The 19,029-nt window shown below is 49.9% G+C and overlaps 1 protein-coding gene across 2 annotated transcripts in view; it reads right to left on the bottom strand.

The window, feature by feature from the left end:
• Positions 1–19,029, bottom strand: part of LOC114589686 (uncharacterized) — a 386,543-nt gene that overhangs the window by 332,648 nt on the left and 34,866 nt on the right. The window contains exons 1-2 of one of the 2 annotated variants that reach the window (XM_077927815.1): positions 6,442–6,824; positions 4,722–5,214 (exon numbers count right to left, since the gene is read on the bottom strand). In XM_077927815.1, coding sequence (XP_077783941.1) covers positions 4,722–5,123 — 402 coding nt within the window. In that variant the 5' untranslated portion in view covers positions 5,124–5,214; positions 6,442–6,824. Of the gene's footprint in view, positions 1–4,721; positions 5,215–6,441; positions 6,825–19,029 lie in introns of those variants that run through there. The other variant, XM_077927816.1, reaches the window with a different exon arrangement.

Genomic DNA, 19,029 nt, shown 5'->3' with positions numbered 1-19,029 from the left:
CATAACACTTATACCGAAAACAGAGACTGAAAAGACACAGCTCAAGAACTACCGCCCCATATCATTGCTTAATGTGGATTACAAAATTATTGCAGATATTTTGGCTAAAAGATTAAAAAAAGTGTTAGTAGAAGAAATCCATAAAGACCAAGCGGGCTTTCTCCCGGGCAGACATCTGTCTGATAACATGAGGAATATAATTAACATTCTAGAAAAACTACACGTGAATATCAACACTAAGGGTATTGGAACTGATTCAAGAATTTGGACAGGTAGCAGGTTTTAAGCTGAATAAGACGAAAACTAAGGTTTTAGAGAAAAACTTAACTGTGAATGAGAGAGAGAAGTTTCAGGAGGAGACAGGACTAACACTGGTTAAGAAAGTGAAATATTTAGGGGTTAACATGACTGCCAAAAATGTGAATTTATTTAAGGATAATTATGGAAAATGTTGGATTGAAGTGAAAAAGGATTTAGAAATATGGACAAATTTGAAGTTATCATTGTTAGGCCGAATTGCTGTGATAAAAATGAATGTGCTGCCAAGGATGTTGTTTTTGTTTCAAACATTACAAATTTTGGATAAGATGGATTGTTTCAAGAAGTGGCAGAAAGATATTTCCAGATTTGTTTGGCAGGGCAAGAAGCCTCGAATAAAATTTAAGATATTAACTGATGCTAAAGAAAGAGGCGGATTTGCCCTGCCAGACCTTAAACTTTATTATGAATCAGCTGCTTTTTGTTGGCTGAGAGAATGGCTGCTTCTTGAAAACACTGACGTGTTGGATCTAGAAGGTTTCAATAATGTATTTGGCTGGCATGCATATTTGTGGTATGATAAGGTAAAAGTACATAAAGCGTTTAAAAATCATATTGTTAGAAAAGCATTGTTTAATGTTTGGATAAGATATAAAGATTTGCTAGAAAACCCCAAGATGGTTGTCACCAATGGAAGCGAAGGCACAGAAAAACTCAATATGGAGGCCAAGTCCCCTCCTCTCTGGGGTTTCTGGCAAGTGATCGAACAGTGCGCCAGTGTGCAGTCTGCCTTTGCTCCTCCATTGTCAGAAGTCTCCTGGCTCTGAGAGACAAGCAGGGAGGGTGGCTTCTGGCAGAAGGAGAGGGAGCCCCCGGTGGCTCCTCCTTCTCCTGACTCACCTCTGCCTCTCAACCTCCCTCCTCCCACTCACCTCCTTCCTCTTCTGCCTCTGATTCTGCACTGCATTCTGCCACAGAGTCTCCCAGCTCACTAAGCCCTGTTACCCCTTCAGCTTCTGACATCTCCTCTTCCCAGGCTTCTCCCTCTTGCCCCTCTGACCACTCATCCTTCCTCCACCTCCACTCCTTGGTCTCTAAGACGTCCTCCCTTCCTGGTTCCCCGGCTGCTTCCTCCCACCATTCCTCTGTGCCCAACCAGTCCATGACATTGCTCCATCCCTCAGCCTCTGTCTCCACAAGGCAGCTTCCCCTGACCTGATCTGGTTCCACAGCCACTGCTTTCCTTCTGCCCCCATGAAAAGACGGATCAGGAGGTCTTGCTGGCATCATTCTGTCTCCTGAAAGAGAAAACAGGTAAGCAGGATGCCAGGCGTGCCCATGTCTCTCACAGGTATAACAGGGCATCTCTAACTACAGATGGGCCTTTGAGAAAGCCTTACCTGCTGAGTGCAGTTGGACGTTTGTGCCCATTTCATATGTTAGTCATGCAGAAATACATCTCTCCTCCTCGGGACCCTTGTTCCCAACTCCCCCCCTCCCAAAAAAAAAACTTGATGAAAAGAACCCAGAGATTAGTTGGGAAACCAACAGGATGAGACCAAATGGAGAAAAACCGCCTTCTTCCTACCCGGTGGCCTCTCTCTGGTGTCCAACGGAGGCCTCTCTGCCTCACAGGAATCCATGTCCATTTCCTCAAAACAATCCTTTTCCTGAAAAAGAAACAAGGATTCAAAACAGAGAATGAATGACAAGAAATAGCAGAAAGATAATGGAAAGGTAAAAAACTTTAAGGGTGTGAGATCTCATTCCATGGATGCCTTCCCAGAAAAAGGATGGGCCATCAGCAGAGCATTATGGGATGTTCTCCATCCTCTTTCAAGCCCCTAATAATAATAATAATAATAATAATAATAATAATTTTTTTTTGTACCCCACGCTCCCTGGCTGGAGCCAATCTTTTGGCGGCTAACATCATAAATCTAACACAGTATACAAAGAACATAAGAACAGGCAATCGATTAATTAAAATACTTCTTAAAATTAGTTCAAAACAAATTAAAATCTGGACAGACGGCAGTCCACTGGTATAATAATAATATTAATAATAATAATAATAATAATAATAATAATAATAATAATAATAATAATTTATTATTTATACCCCGCCCATCTGGCTGGGTTTCCCCAGCCACTTTGGGCGGCTTCCAAAAGAATATTAAAATACTGTGATACATCAAACATTAATAACTTCCCTAAACAGGGCTGCCTTCAGATGTCTTCTAAAAGTCTGGTAGTTGTTCTTCTCTTTGACATCTGGTGGGAGGGCGTTCCACAGGGAGGGCGCCACTACCAAGAAGGCCCTCTGTCTGGTTCCCTGTAACTTGGATTCTCGCAGTGAGGGAACCATCAGAAGGCCCTCGGTGCTGGACCTCAGTGTCCAGGTAGAACGATAGAGGTGGAGACGCACCTTCAGGTATACTGGACCGAGGCCGTTTAGGGCTTTAAAGGTCAGCACCAACACTTTGAATTATGCTTGGAAACGTACGGGGTACCAATGTAGGTCTTTCAAGACCGGTGTTATATGGTCTCGGCGGCCGCTCCCAGTCACCAGCCTGGCTGCTGCATTCTGGATTAGTTGTAGTTTCTGGGTCACCTTCAAAGGTAGCCCCACGTAGAGCACATTGCAGTAGTCCAAGTGGGAGATAACCAGAGCATGCACCACTCTGGCGAGACAGTCCGCAGGCAGATAGGGTCTCAGCCTGCATACCAGGTGGAGCTGGTACACAGCTGCCCTGGACACGGATTTAACCTGTGCCTCCATGGACAGCTGTGAGTCCAAAATGACTCCCAGGCTGCGCACCTGGTCCTTCAGGGGCACAGTTACCCTATTCAGGACCAGGGAATCCTCCACACCTGCCCGCCTCCTGTCCCCCAGAAACAGTACTTCTGTCTTGTCAGGATTCAATCTCAATCTGTTAGCCACCATCCATCCACCAACCAACTGCCTCCAGACACTCACACAGGACCTTAACTGCCTTCACCGGTTCTGATTTGAAAGAGAGGTAGAGCTGGGTATCATCCGCATACTGATGAACACCCAGCCCAAATCCCCTGATGATCTCTCCCAGCGGCTTCATGTAGGTGTTGAAAAGCATGGGGGAGAGGACAGAACCCTGAGGCACCCCACAAGTGAGAGCCCAGGGGTCTGAACACTCATCCCCCACCACCACTCTCTGAACACGGCCCAGGAGGAAGGAGCGGAACCACTGTATGACAGTGCCCCCAGCTCCCAGCCCCTCAAGACGGTCCAGAAGGATGTTATGGTCAATGGTATCCAAGGCCGCTGAGAGATCCAGCAGAACTAGGAAACAACTCTCACCTTTGTCCCTAGCCCGCCGGAGATCATCAACCAGTGCGACCAAGGCAGTTTCAGTCCCATGATGAGGCCTGAATCCTGACTGGAAGGGATCCAAATGGTCCACATCCTCCAGGTGTGCCTGGAGTTGTTCAGCAACCACTCGCTCAATCACCTTGCCCAAGAATGGAAGATTTGAGACTGGGCGATAGTTGGCCATTGGGGCCGCAATAAAGATGGTTTTTAAAGAAGTGGTTTAAAGCATCCCCTACCACTCTCTGGAAACCATTTGGATCCATTAAGTGGCGGGGGCGGACCATCCGAATTGGTCCCACCTTCCTGCAGAGGGGAAGAGTCGCGGAGAAGTCAAGTTGCACCAGGAAGTGATCTGACCATGGCACTTCTTTCGTTTCGCTTTTACTTAGTGTAAACACCAGGTCCAAGGCATGTCCGTGGCTATGGGTTGGGCCAGACTTATGCCGGGACAGCCCCATGGAGGCCATGCTTTCCACGAAGTCCCAAGCGGCCCCTTGTAAAGTCGTGTCGGCATGGATGTTAAAATCCCCCAGGACAACCAAGCTAGGTGTCTCTAGGAGAACATCCGCCACGACCTGAAGCAGCTCAGACAGGGAATCCTTGGTGCTGCGGGGAGGTCGGTACACCAAAAGGAATCCTGTACTGCCCCTATTGCCCAAGTTCCAGAACATGCACTCAGAGAACTGAGTGTTCCCAATAGGACGCCTGGTGCCAACTAATGACTTCCTAAAAATCACTGCAACCCCCGCTCCCCGCCCACATGACCTGGGTTGCTGTGCGTAAGAGAAACCTGGTGGACAAGCAGCAGCAAGGACAGGCCCATCTGCCTCATCCAACCAAGTCTCTGTCACACATGCCAGGTCAAGTCCTCCATCCATGATCAAGTCAAGTAAAATTGAGAGTGGTTAATATTCGCTAGGGCCAACTACTGTTACCACTGGTCTTATAAAGGAGGTGTGAGGGGGCTAGGAAGCCTCTTTAATGCTTATTCTTGTACTGAAAGAAAAGATTCAGACTGAACCCTGAACAAAGGCCTGGCGCATGTCAAATCCCACATCCGAAAAGGCCCTGGCTCTGGTCAAGGTAGTATCCAGAGGAAAGTCTCCCTCACCTGCTTCCTCTCCTCTGCCTGACTCAGGAGGAAACCTTCGACCAGGGCCACCGCCTGCGAACTGGTCTCCGCTCCGCATTCCCTCACCCAGCTCTCCATCTCCAGGGGAAGGACAGCCAGGAACTGCTCCAAGATCACCAGGTCCAGCATCTCAGCTTTCGTGTGCCTTTCTGGCTTCAGCCACTGATGGTCAAGGTGGTAGAGTCGGCTGCAAACCTCTCGGGGTCCTTTGTCCTCCTGGCAGCAGAACTGCCTCACCTGCTGGCTCTGCATCTCTGAGCGGAGGGTGCCCTCCTCACCCAGGATCTTCTGCCCAGAGTTTTCCCAGAATCCCCCACTGCTCCCAGTTTGGATGGCATGGCCTCTTCCTGCTTCAGGGCCAGCTGGGTCTTGCTCATCCATCTGTGCTCTCAGGAAGGCTCTCAGAGATCAGAAGGAACCCTTTGGTCTTCTGCCAAGTTCTGGCCGTCTTAATGAGAAGCTCTAGCAAATCCTACAAAGCAAATACATTGTTCTGTTACAGAATTTGTAGGTCAGGAGAAGAAACAGATCCCTGAACAAGCATGGATGAGTCTTGCCAGGAATCAGGACTGGACGGCACCAGAGCCCGAACCATGAGATACCTTTTTGAAAAGAAAGAGAAGGAGGAAGGGGAGAAGAAGTAAGTCTCCAGCCCTCTAGCAATGCAAAATGTGGAGGCAACTGAAGGGATTTCTGGGAGATGAGTCAGTCTGGTTGCTCCTGCCTTCCAGTCAATGCATGAAGTCAGAACTGACTGACAAGGGAGTCATTTGAAAAATGGATGCTTGGCTCTAGTGGGGGTCCTCACCTGGGGGTCCTCAGGAGTTGCTCTACCCACCCCCACTTCAGGGCACATTTCCCCCCTGCTTCTGTCTCCTTTTCTTGCACTTGGACTCTCTGCCACTCTCAAGACAGACTCCTGGGGTGGGGTCTCTTTTTCTTTCTCTTGAGGGCCAGGTATGTATCTAGTCAACCCCCTGAGGGCCAGGTGGGTGGGGCCAAAGACATCTCCTTTGAAATTTAGGCGTGCAATTTATTATTATTATTCTCTTAGATAGCTTAACACACGCACAGCTATTGATGCCCAGGTCCCTGGAGGCTCAGGGAGTAGCAGCGCCCATTTCCGGCTGCTTTGCCAGCAACAATCCCTTTGGGGCAGAGAGGATGTGGTCCTGGGATGCCCTGCTCTGGGTGCGAGGGGATTGCTGCAGTGGCCTCCGTGGGGAGCTGCCCTGGGAGACACTGGCAAACTGGTCCCCAATGCAGCAGCCAGACTCTGGGCTGGGATCCCTCTCTTTATTCCTGGCCTTCCTCTCCCACCTTTTTTTTTGGGGGGGGGGCTAGTCCACCTCCTCGTCCAGCTTTTGAAAACCATTTGCAGATGTTCCCTCTGTTCTGCAATGACGCTGAGCGACGTCACACAGAGATAAAGTCCCAGGGACTCCTTTGTTTGCACAAGGGAGATTTCGTGGGAGTCGTTTTTTTCTGAACGAGGGGGGGGGGGGCGGAGGGCCAAATGAGTTTGGGACCCTCTGCTCTGCAGGAAGGAGAGTGCTGCAGACCTGGCCCCTCCCTGGCAGGACCCTCTCCTCCCTGACTTGGGGTCCCCCCCTGCATGAGCAGATCAGGCCCCCCCATGCCCCCTCCCCTGCTGCAGCCCTGGGACCCCCACCAGATCCCAGAGAGAGTGGAGACTCACCAGATCCCGGGAGGGGAGAGCGAGGCAGCGCTTGCAGGAGAGACCCCAAAGCAGGAAAGGACTGGGGAGGGAGGGGCCTTGGCTCTGGAGGCCCTGCCCCCCCCCCCCGCTTCCTGTCCTCTCTAGGAAGGCAGCTCACTTCCCTTTAACCCTTGCAAAGCCGAGTCCCCCAGCTCAGCCCTCTCTTGCTTGGCAAAACCTCAGATTATTATTTTTCTATGGATTTTGGGGGGCAGCTGCCCCCCTGGCTCCCTCAATGCCCAGATATCCCTTTGGGGGTGAGGCTCTCGGTTGGGCTCTGAGCATCTCCTTCCCTTGGCCAGAAACCGGAGGGACAGTTTGCAGGGAAAAGGGCTTTGCAGGAAGGAAGGAAGCTCCTCCTAGAATTCAGCAATGGGAGGAATGGGGGTGGTCTTGATCTACAGGGTGGCAATTTCTTCCCGGGGAGAGGCCTCGTCCCAGGTGCTTCTTGTCACGGGGACGTTGCCTCGCTGCCGGGAAGCCCAGGGAAGCCCAGCGCTGGTTGCCTCTCGTTGCCCGCAGGTGTTGTAGCCTTATGAGGCTTTGCCCTCAGGTGGGAAAAATATTGCGCCTGGGAAAGGGAAGTGGGAGTCAACAGACACTCAAGGAATAGTTTCGGAGAAAAGGCTTTTATTTCTACCATCCATGAACTGGTAGAAGGAGCAAGTGTGATAAGTCACAAAAAGCATGCACGAGTTCACAGTCGTGTGCACAAGCATATATACCCCTTTCCAGTTCCCTCCTCCTTTCTCCTCCCTCAGGAGTCCTCTGAGCATGAACAGAAAGCTGTCTTGGGACTCTTGGCACCCTTCCCAGGAAAGGGGTTTCAGAGTGTTCAGATATGTTTCAATCTCTTGTTCTGGCATGGTTCCCGGACAGAAAGCAAGTGGCAATGTGGTTCTTTAGCAAGGCCAAACAATGGACTGTTCCCTACCTTTGTTACAGCAGACCAGAATGTTTCTGATGCTTGGCTGCTGAGAAAATGATTTTGAAAAGCTTTGAGAAGCTTTGAGCCTGCTTTGGTGGGGGGTGACTTTGGGCCTAGGTGAGGTCACCTGTCCTCACCTTCCTTCAGTGTCACCACCCCTCACTTTCTGTGCAGACCCCATCCTATGCTTGTCTGCGCTCGGGAGTCAAAGCCCCCTCCAGGGCTGTCTTTAGCATATGCGCTACCGGGGTGCAAAGACCCGCCCATTGCCCCCAAATTTAGTTAATTTCAGTGCACGGCACCATTGAGAATTGTTAACGGAGAAATCTGAGGCTCCCTTGGACAAAAAACAAGGACACCGGGCAGGAATAGCAGAGCAAATTGGTCTTGATTGAAGACTGTCGCGACAGGACTCCCACCTGCCACCAGGTGGAACAGGATGGAAGCCCCGAACAAAAGAGAACCCAAAGTTTTATTAGCTGCTAATCCCCAGGTTACACCCCCCCCACTACATCACTCATACATCTGGTGGCAGTAATCTGAGCATCCTGGACCCTGCCCCATGGTTCCCCTTGCCCTCCACCAAACACCCATCAAGTGGAACAAGAGAGATCTTTACATTTCCCTGTTTCCCAGCCAAGTTCATCACACCCTTTTGTCTTCATCTGGGTTTGTTATTTCTGGAATGGCTACCTGTCTGGCACTCAGGTATCAGGATGCCAGGGATTATTGCTCAGGCAGAGGGGCTGCTGAGTAGCTGAGCTCACAGGTCTAGATGAATTTCTGAAGTTTCCCCAGGGAGCCAGTACATAGATACATTGATCAGTGAATTCTTACATTTGATATCGTGCAGCAAAGGCCCTTTGAATAGATAGGTAGAAACTGCGATGAAGTGTTTTGTGGGGACAAGTCACAAAAGTGATGGTGCTGATTTGTTTGTTTTTTTAAAAATATTTTTTATTACATTTTCAGATACAGAGTCAGAATTATAAAAAACATAGAAAAAAGGAGATGTTACAGAAAAATCTGGGTGCAGGGCTATTCTGTCACCCAGCTCGTCGGACTAAGTAAGTCCGCGGGTCCCTGCGGAAGAAAATGAACTCAGCCGGACAGGAGCAAACTGCAGGAGATCCAAGTTTATTGCGCAACAGGTTCAAGACAAGATTGAACCCCGAGAATGGGGCGACATAAACTTTTAAAAGTTCCCTCCAAGTCCCAGATTACAGTGCAAGAAACGTCATGAATATATAATGAGAAGGTTGGGTTTCACGGATTGCATCGTGAATATATTACACACGTCATGAATATGTTTACAGAGAGGTGGGGTTACACTGATTAACATTTAAGACAAGGGAGGGGGGAATGTGCAGAGTGAGGGATATACATAAATAAACATTTCTTGAGTACCGGTGGTGGCAGGACAATGGGATAGTGATATGCATCGTCTGCCACCTGGTATTGCCCGGAGGAAGGGTTAGGCAGGACGATCTGACAGGATTAAGAAGTTCCTGTGTACGTGACTTGTCGTCTTGAAGATTATGGAGGTAGGGGTAGCAACATGGAGTCCAGAGGCAACTGAGTTGAATGTCACCAGGATGGAGAAAATCGGAGTTGTGGTTGATTTTATATCAATTTCTAAAGGTTTCAATGCTTTCCAGACTCACGTTAGGAATAGGGCGAGAGAAAGGCATAGGAAAGATGGGGCTTATTCCGCCCGCGTGAAGACAGGAAAGAGAGCCTTTTATTTACAAGGCAGGGGGACAGTGTGGTGCCTATGCAATGGTGCGGGGGCTGAGGGTTTGAGGCCGGCTGGGCACTGCAGGGGCCATCGCCTCGGACCCCTTCAGGGAGCGGTAGGGAAGGATGGGTACCCCCCCCCTTGTTCCTTCCGTATCAGAGAGAAACAACGAAAGAAAAGAAAAGAGAATCCAACTTTCAGAAATATTTTTACATATCCTACTGGGCTTCCCCACATCTCCCGAACCCTGCGTTCTTTACAATAAAAATATCAGCAAATTATTACCTTGTTTCATACCTTACTTGTATCTTTCAAATATTATATTTCTGGATTTAAAGTACTTTTTATCAATTACTTATACCTTAAAATAAACATAATATTACTTTAAATTTCAACCTTGTCTTCCTTATAATTTAGTTTCCTGTTCGCCAAATCTAGTTGCAGAAGCTAAAATTGGTGCTGATTTTGGGGGTGGGCTGCATGTGCATGATGTCTGCTGGAGGGGCAACCCCTCCCCCAACCTATACACAAATTCCTGCAACCGTTTGACAAGCACCGCTCCTGGCGCGGCGCATCTTTGGTAAATGAGCACACCCAGTCTCAAGTCCTTTAGAGATAAAGTAGGTATACATTTCAGTAATACCTGGGTATATATGTATTTTGTTTTTCTAGCTTGATCAAAATTATTTATTACTTCTTAACAGGTAGATGGTTAAGAGCTTAGGCGGCTTCAGTGGCAGCCCCTGGCCCCCACCCCTTGCCCCCCCAGGTAAATACGGCCCTGGCCCTCTCCGAGGGTCCGTCCAGCTCTGGGCTGCTGCTGCTGCTACTCACTTGCAATCATAATTAAAGCTTGCTGCGTGTCCTCTGTTTTTTTTCTTTTCAAGGGAGGGTAACAAAATCAGACAAATTGCATTTATTCCCTTTGAATGGCGCAGAGCCAGCCAGGCAGGCAGGGGAGAGGGCAAAGCGACAAATCAGCGCAGCTCCCCCTTCCCTCGAAGGCTCGGGGTACGCTTGGAGTTGCAGGCGCGGGCGGGCGGCAGGACGAATGTCACCCCCCTCAGGATGGCACCCGGGGTGGTCCAACCCCACCGCCCCCACCTTGTTCCACCTCTGTTCCCCTGGCCTGGGGTTCCCTCCCTTGGGGGTGAGATAAACGTTTAGTTGGGGCTGGGGATTAGTTTAATTTGAGTATAAATGTAAGTTTTTCTGTGTTGTTGATATTGTTAAAAATAGCTTCTACTGACTTATTGGGTTATTCTATAGTTTGTATTTGGTTCTTAAGGGGAGAGGGCCGGGGAGGGGGTCCCAGTCAACAGAACGGCTGGGACAGAACCCACCAGGCCATTCCAGCAGTGGAATATGATTATATTGAAACCGCCTTTTGCACAAAGGGGTAGCATGACATGGAGCTGAATCCTGTTGAAATATAAAATGAATAAATGAATAAATAAATAATGCTTCAGTATCTGGGAAAAGATCACATGCGGAAGGCTTCAGTTTGGGCTCACGTATTTATGTATTTGGGGGCATTTACGTTCCCATTAATGACGCAAATTCTGCCCACACCTTTTGCTGTCATACAAGCCCAGATCATCACACTAACTGGGTGCTTCACGGTTGGTGTAATGCAAGTGGGATGTAAATCTTCTCCGATTCTTCTTCTCACATATTTTTCTTTTCTTCTATTATGTTCTTCAAACTCACGAAATGAAAGAAGACAAAAAAAACCAACCAACTTGTTAGGAATCACATAACAAGTCTACCTAAGCAAGTTGTGCTTCCTTTTCTTAGTTATTTGGCTATAAATTTTGATAGAATACAGGTAATTGCATTCTTGATTATATTATCTTTCCATTGATACATAATTTTATGATATTACTCCAAAAGAAGTAGTGTTATTGTCAGGAGCGCATGCCGGAGCCAGGCCCTGGGACCGGTAGGGCTTTGCAGGACTAGGGCTATCCTAAGTTTGTTCTGAAGAGGCAAGGCAGGGCTGCACAGGTGAGGCCGATGGGTAACTCACAGCACCTGGTGGCAAGAAAGAGCCGGAAAGGGATATAAGGTCAGCCTTTCCCTTTGGCTCTTTGCCACAGCAAAGCGTTTCCTTCCTTGGGCTTCTTGACTCCTTGCTTCCTGATCCTCGGACCCTTGGCTTCTTGACTCCTGGCTTCCGGATTCCCATTCCTGCTCCCACCCCACCGTCTTGCCCCCGGGTCCTGATGTCCTCCACCAGGACTTTGACCGCCCATAAACCGTAAACGTTCGCTGTGGCCAACCTATGTCCCGGCCAGGGTGTCAGATGGACGGAGCCCAGCCTATAGATCTCACCACGGTGCTGCAGAACCTCTACACCCAGGGAGCTATGTTCAAGGGGGAGGTTCAAGCACTTTGAGCAGCCCCTGCTGCGCCCCCAGCCTGACGTGCTCCCCTGTCCCATAACCAGAGAGGTTCAGGGGGGAGCATGGTGTTGGAATTTGTCCAGCTCTGGCCCATCTGGAGCTGCTACTGGCTCGTCTTATCTTTAGCCCAGCAGAGCGGAGTCCGCAGACGAAAGGATAAAGCAGTATGTGCTACATGCTAATCTTTATTTCTCAACTATACCGAGGACACACAGACATGCACCTTGCCTCTGTGAGAGCAGAGAAGAAACTTACTCTCGACACAAAGAAACCGAGAGAACACTGAAAAACAGGAAGCCAGTGTATGTCCCATCCAGTCTCCCATTCCCGTGGGAACCCAACAGGAACTTGGACTGTGGAATGTAAAGAAGGTCTTGTGACTGCAGTTGCTGCTCAGTGAGGGAAATAGAAACCAACACATGGGGCCCTTCGAAGCTTTGTCAGCCAGTGCTGGCTGATGTTCCCCACCTGTGAGACAGACTTCCCCACCCCACGGAGCCGCGTATGCTTTATGGTCAGCCTCTTCGTGGGCCCGGCACTTTCTTGGGTCTCTCCGTACCTTGAGGCCAGCGACCATCTGCTGGGGAATTTGGACGACTTCATTGCCACCCTGGAGGGCACGTTCCGGGAGCTGAATCGCGCCCTGGCGGCTGAGATGGCCCTGCAGAACCTCCGGCAGGGGGCTCGCCCAGTTACCGAGTCCGCCGCAGAGCTCCCTTGGTGGGCTGCGGACACCCTGCTATGTAGCTGCCTGACGATTCCACTTCCATCAGGGCCTTCATCCCTGCCTTAAGGATGAACTGGCGTGGGTGACCCCCCCCCCCCAGCAGCCCTGACAGACTTTATCACATTTCCGAGAGAGATTCCGAGCTCCGATCGAGGGAGCCCCCGGGGTCCAGCGCTGCAGTGGGGCTGGAAGTGGAGCCATGCAAGTAGGGACTGGGCTTGTCTTGTGGAGAGGGGGCCATTTCGCAGCAGAGTGTCCAGCCAAGAGGTTGGGAAACGCCAAGCCCCAGCTGTGCTAGGAGGGGCTCAGCTGAGGCTCAATCCCTGTGCACCCCATTTCCTTCTCCCTATCCATATTCTCTTTCCCCAGGGGGGCATGCTGGCATTGGAGGCAATGATTGACTCTGGCCTCTTCATGGAAATCAGTTTCACTGAGAAGTATCAAGTACCATCAGTGGTGAAAGCCTTGCCCATTTCAGTGGTGGGTCTGGAGGGGACCCCCATCGCATCAGGACCCATTACCCGTGAGCCCTGTCCACTGGCCAGGTTAGTGGCACCCCTGCACCAGGAACTGTTAACGTTTCAACTAGTCCAGACGCCACATTTCCCTGTGGTCCTTGGAAGCCTCTGCTTGGTCCGACATGACCCCGCCATTTCCTGGGGGCAGCGGATGTTGTGTTTCTCATCGTCTTTCTGCCACGACGTCTGTGCCCAACCCCTGTGTTGCCGCCGGCACCTGGGAAGCCTCACCAGCCGGCCCTCAGTTCTTCCACTTTGCAGGGGGCTGCCCCAGATGGGGCAGGGTTACCAGATGTCGGCCTAATCCTGGGGCCCTACCAGGATTTGGTGGACGTGTCTGAGAAAAAGGGGGCTGAGGCTTTGCCACCCCATCAGACTTACGATTGTCCTATTGACCTGCAGCCAGGAGCAGAGATTCCTTTCGGCCGCATTTATGCCTTGTCGGCCCCTGAACTTGGGGCCCTCCGAGAGTACTTAGATGACAACCTGGCCAGGGGGTTCATTCGCCCCTCTACTTCCCCTCCTGCCCCCCCCACCTGCATGTTTTCCAGCTGCCTGCGCGTCCCTAGAATGCTTCCCTGGATGCAGCAGCACCGGAGCAGAGAGAGGAGGAGGAGGAGGAGGCAGCTGTCAGTTGCGCTCCTAGGCGCCGGAAGCTGAGCTGGGTGGGCTGGAGCCTGCGCGCAGTGTGACTAGGAAGGAGTTAGCAGGAAGGACGTGATCCTTTCCGCTCTGCTTGCCAGAAGGGCAGGGGATTTCCCTGCTCTTTCTTGCGTTCGTCTGCCACCAATCTCCTTGCTTAGCGTGTCTGCTTGCTGCGAGGTGACGCTGCCGCAGCCTGCGCTGAGCAACGGAAGGGGAAAGGATCGTGTCTGCCTGCTGATTCCTTCCTAGCTGCGTCACCTCGCACCAAGCAGACACGCTGAGCAAGGGGAATGGGCCATTGCTGGCCCGATCCGAGCAAACACAGCAACCGAAAACAGAAGGGGGTGGGCAGTAAGACCCTGAGGCAGAGGGAAGAAAAGGAATTCACTGCGGCTGTGCACTCCCTGCCAGAAAGGGACAAGAACAAGAAGAGGGGAGCAGCAGCTGACTTTAACTACCCAGTTAAAACCATACGCAGCAGGAGTCGCAACTGAATCCTTAGGAAGGCGCCACAATAACTAGGCAAGGGGAACAGGGCTGATGAACAGACGGTAGTCTTGGGATGCCATACAGATTGAGAGACTCCACACACAAGGTCACTCCAATGCCCCCTTTAGCCACGCGCTCTCCCGTGCAACAACACGACTCACACGCCTCCACACACACATCAAAATATGCCCGATACAGGAACCCCAGCAGCCTCCTCTCTGCAGCCTTCCCTCCTCCGTAACACGCAATCTGATTCTCGCCCCTGCACTTGGGCCAGTCGGCTCCAGGGACCACATATTCGCTCAGTAAGACACACAGCCATTTCCCCTTACTTTTGAGGTGGAAAAAAGTGTGTCTTGTCGAGCGAAAAATACGGTAATTTTTCTCATTCAAACAGGATACGTGAACCTGTAAGAGAACTCAAAACCCACATAAGGAAAAGGTTTAATAATTTGTTGACTGTGTCCAAATTAACAAAGGTTTTGTCCCTTCATTTCTACCACAGCCAAACTAAGTGAAGGAAATTAGACTGAGCAGAAAATAACAGTAGTAATTATATGTAAAGGTGATAATATTTAAATGAATAAAATGCTGTGGCTGTGTTGTTGTTTTTTATCATTTACAGCTTCCCTTATGATATTCTCCCCTCTTTGGCTTTTTACCCCTTCAGGTGTTAAACAGGGTTGTGTTATTGCCCCAGATCTATTCATTATTTTCATTGCCATGATCCTACACGTTGTCGAAGGGAAACTCCCCACCGGAGTAGAAATCATATGGAAAGCTCTTCAGTCTGAGCTGGCGGAAAGCAAAGAGTAAGGTGACCGTAACCTCCGTCCTAGAGCTTCAGTCTGCTGATGACAACGCAGTGTGCGCACGCTCAGAGGATGACCTCCAAACCATCCTAAATATCTTCACAGAAGCTTACGAGAAGCTTGGCCTGTCACTCAACATCCAAACAAACAAAGTGCTGCACCTTAACCTTTAAGATATAGAAAATGAATGTACATAAAAAACAGACGGGAAAAGTTACAATAGGAAAAAGAAAAGAAAGAAAAAGCAGGCAGAAGATAGGGAAGGAAGAGAAGAGAGAAGAAATGAGGAAAAGAAGCAATATAGAAAGAGGAAAAAACTTCTGATTTTCCATCTGCCGGTTACATTCAAAAGTTATGAAAAACATCTTATTTGAAGAGAAGGAAATCTCCCTTTTCATTAGGCAAAGGAGAAGCCTCAAGAAAGTAGGGAAAGACACTCCTGGCGTTTCCTGCACTTCCCATCCATCTTCTAGGGGAGTTCCTAAAACTCCTGAGGGACTCCTGAGGTAAAAAGGGATGATTTCCAGCTGAAGCTCTTTTGAGCTGCCCTTGCCAAGCCCTCCACCCAGAAGGGCCAACTCTTCTTTGAGGAAGCAGCTTGGGGGTCTTTGATTCTGACCACGTGGAGAGGGAGAAATCCCTTCGACTCCGGAGGGCCAGCCGGCCTCACAGGGCAATGGGGAGGAGAAGCATGTCCGCCCCCGGGAGCTCCTTGGAAGGGAAATGGAAGGAAGGAATCCAGAAAGCCAGACCTGGGAAAGGCCTTGGGGAGAGCGGCCGGGAGGCAGCGCTCTGAGGGAGCCATTTTGAGCTGGGGAGGGAAAGGGCGGCTGCCATGTCTGGGCCCCCCGGCCGGCTCCATCCCGGTCTGTTCTGAGGAGAAAAATGTCTCCGCTCCTCACAGAAGAAGGGAAAACCAGGCCCTGCAGCCGGGGACTCGGGTGAGGGAAGCTTCCGGAGGAGAAGCCAGGGACGGGGAAGGCCTTTCCCAGACAGACTGCTGCGTCTCTCCTGGCCCTGTCAGAGCAGGGAAGGAGAGAGAGAGAGAGAGAGAGAGAGAGAGAGAGAGAGAGAGCCCTCAATGGCCGCCTGCAGGGGAGCCAGGGCGGAGGGGGGCCTGAGGCCAAGGCTGCGGGGGGCCCAGAGGAAGAGGGCCCCCCAGGGCCGGAGGGAGGTTGGATGCGGCCCTCAGCTCTGGAAGGGAGTGGGGCCCTTTCTGTCTCCAGCTCTCCTTTGTCAACTACAAATTGTGTTGAATATATGCAAGATGGTAATCTATGGACCTAATAAGTATCTCAGGGATGTGGGTGGCACTGTGGGTTGAACCACAGGGCCTAGGACTTGCCAATCAGAAGGTCGGCAGTTCGAATCCCCGCAATGACGGGGTGAGCTCCCGTTGCTCAGTCCCTGCTCCTGCCAACCTGCAGTTCAAAAGCACGTCAAAGTGCAAGTAGATAAATAGGTACCGCTCCGGCGGGAAGGTAAACGGTGTTTCTGTGCGCTGCTCTGGTTCGCCAGAAGCGGCTTAGTCATGCTGGTCACATGACCATTGGCTCCCTTGGCCAGTAAAGCGAGATGAGCGCTGCAACCCCAGAGTCAGTCACGATTGGACCTAATGGTCAGGGGTCCCTTTACCTTTACCTATATAACATACAGGACCAAAGGGGGGTGGGAAATATGTCTATGTGTGAACTGTAGTTAAATGTGGAGAAAATATTTGCGGTTCCTACGGAACCTAAGCAAATTTATCTCCAAAGGGGGGAGCTGTTACAGAAATGACGGGGGTGGCGGCGCACCTTTAAATTGTTAAATGTTACAAATATTGTGCCTGAATGTATCCTTTTGCCTTGACAGCTCAGGGAAGATCTCTCACTTTATAAATCATATAAAATCAACTCCAGGAAGTGCCCAGAGGTGACAATTGCTGAGCTGATTATTGGACAGCCTCATCCCATCCCCAGACTTGCCAAGGGGTCCAGACATGCAAAGGAAGTTCTGTTGTACTTTTGGGTGGTGGGTACTTGAGACTTGTTTGCCTATGCTACTCCTATCCTTGGGTCTTGCACTGACTCATTTTCCTTATGTTCATCTTGTGTAACCCTCCCCTTTCTGACGTTCTGTACGAACTGCATTCTGGGATATGGTGGGAAGTTTTAAAAGTCAATGTTGCCCCATGGCTCTGGGTTCCCTCGCTGCTCTTGAACCTGTTGCGCAAGAAGAAAGGATCTCAGTCTACTGGCTGCTGTTTGGCTCCAAATTGCTTGGCTGGAATTTCCTTCTTTTACTGACCACACCGACCCACGGTGGACTTGTGCCCTGACGAGCTGGGATCTTTTTGGTGATGCAATGTATTCCTTTTTTCCTACACCTCTTTGCTAATAATCTGGAGCTTTCCCCTCCATACTCACAGAAGCGTTGTTTAGAGTATGGAATGTTGATCATTGTTTTGTTGATTTCTAGGGAATCTAGTTCTCTCCCTTTTTTGTTCTATAGCTTTAAGAATTTTTTTAGATCCTGTTTGTAGCATGATGAGAGGGCCGTGATGTCTTGTTCTATCTTGCTAACTTTTAAGGAGGTTTGTTTTTTAAGGAATGCTTTCTCTTTTAGGCAAGCTCCTCTGGTGACCGCTTTCATTGCATCCCATAGGAGGGGGGTTGTTTGTTGTCTACATTGTTTTCCTTGAAGTAGTTTGTGAGAGTTTTGTGAGACTCTCTCTGTTTATTTGTGGTTCGGATGGGACTGAAGGACCATGATGGGGTGGCTTGTGTTCCCTCTCCTATTTTGAGGGTGACTTCTACTGGGGCGTGATCTGTGATTTTAATGTTACCCATGTTCATTGATTCTACTGAGGGGATCAGACCTTGTGTGAGCAGAATGCTGTCCAGGTGGACACTGTGCCATGGCGCCCAGACAAGAATGTGTGGCTGGCGTCTCCTGGGTTTTCTTCACCCCAGATGTCATAGAGACCCCTGTTTTTAGCATTTTTAACAACTTGTAAGAGTCCCTAATTGTTGGGGTTTCCTTCGGAGGAAGGTTGCCCAGGGGGTTGTAGGGTGGGTGTCTTTCATGGATATGCTTTTCATATTTAGGTTGAGGTCAACCCCCCCCCCCCGGAATTGCTTTCCCTTCGGAGGAGAGGAACTTGTTTAATGTTTTTGGGATGAACTCTAGCTGTTTCAAGTTTGGGGCATATATGGAGCCAATTGTCAGTTTAGTTTTGCCATCTAGTGTCCCTTTAGCAAAAATGAGTCTGCCTCTTTTGTCTTTGAGGAATGTTGCGGCTTTGAAGTTCAGGTCTCTACTGAATATTATGGCTACTCCACAGGACTTCGCTGAGCCAGGTGCAACCCATTGCTGACTGAAGCAGGGATCGCTCAGGAGTTTGGGAGGGTTGTGTATTTATTGTAGGAAGGCGAGTTGTGGCTTCATGGTGTGTACATACAAGGTGATGCAGTTTCTTTTGATGGGGTTTCCCAACCCCCTCACATTTAATGTAATTGCTTTTAAGCTAGCCATCTTGCTTATCTACTATACAGGGTGATTCCATGCCAGCCCGTTTGGGTTGCCCTGTGTCTCTCACCTTATATTGAATAATAATAATAATAATAATAATAATAATAATATCTTTATTGTCATTACCCCCTCTCGGGGACAACGAAATTACAATTTCAAACCAGTGAAATTGCGCTGACCTAGAGGTTAAAATTAGATATCATATAATATCATAATGCATCAAACATTAAAAGCTTCCCTAAACAGGGCTGCCTTCAGATGTCTTCTAAAAGTCTGGTAGTTGTTCTTCTCTTTGACATTTCGAGGGAGGGCGTTCCACAGAGCGGGCACCACTGCTGAGAAGGCCCTCTGCCTGGTTCCCGGTAACTGGGCTTCTCGCAGTGAGGGAACTGCCAGAAGGCCCTCGGTGCTGGACCTCAGTGTCCAGGCAGAACAACAGGGGTGGAGACGTTCCTTCAGATATACTAGACCAAGGCAGTTTAGAGCTTTAAAGTTCAGCACCAACACTTTGAATTGTGCTCGGAAACGCACTGAGAGCCAATGTAGGTCTTTCAAGACCAGTGTTACGTGGTCTCGGCAGCCGCTCCCAATCACCAGTCTAGCTGCCGCATTCTGGATTAGTTGTAGTTTCCGAGTCATCTTCAAAGGTAGCCCCACCTAGAGCGCATTGCAGTAGTCCAAGCGGGAGATACCCAGAGCATGCACCACTCTGGCGAGACAGTCCGTGGGCAGGTAGGGTCTCAGATGGAGTTGGTAAACAGCTGTCCTGGACACAGAATTGACCTGTGCCTC

The sequence above is a fragment of the Podarcis muralis genome, chromosome 4, assembly GCF_964188315.1.
Source record: "Podarcis muralis chromosome 4, rPodMur119.hap1.1, whole genome shotgun sequence".
Classification (NCBI taxonomy): Eukaryota; Metazoa; Chordata; class Lepidosauria; order Squamata; family Lacertidae; genus Podarcis; species Podarcis muralis.
The sequence above is the reverse complement of the archived record's forward strand: the minus strand, read 5'-3'. Positions and strand labels throughout refer to the sequence as shown.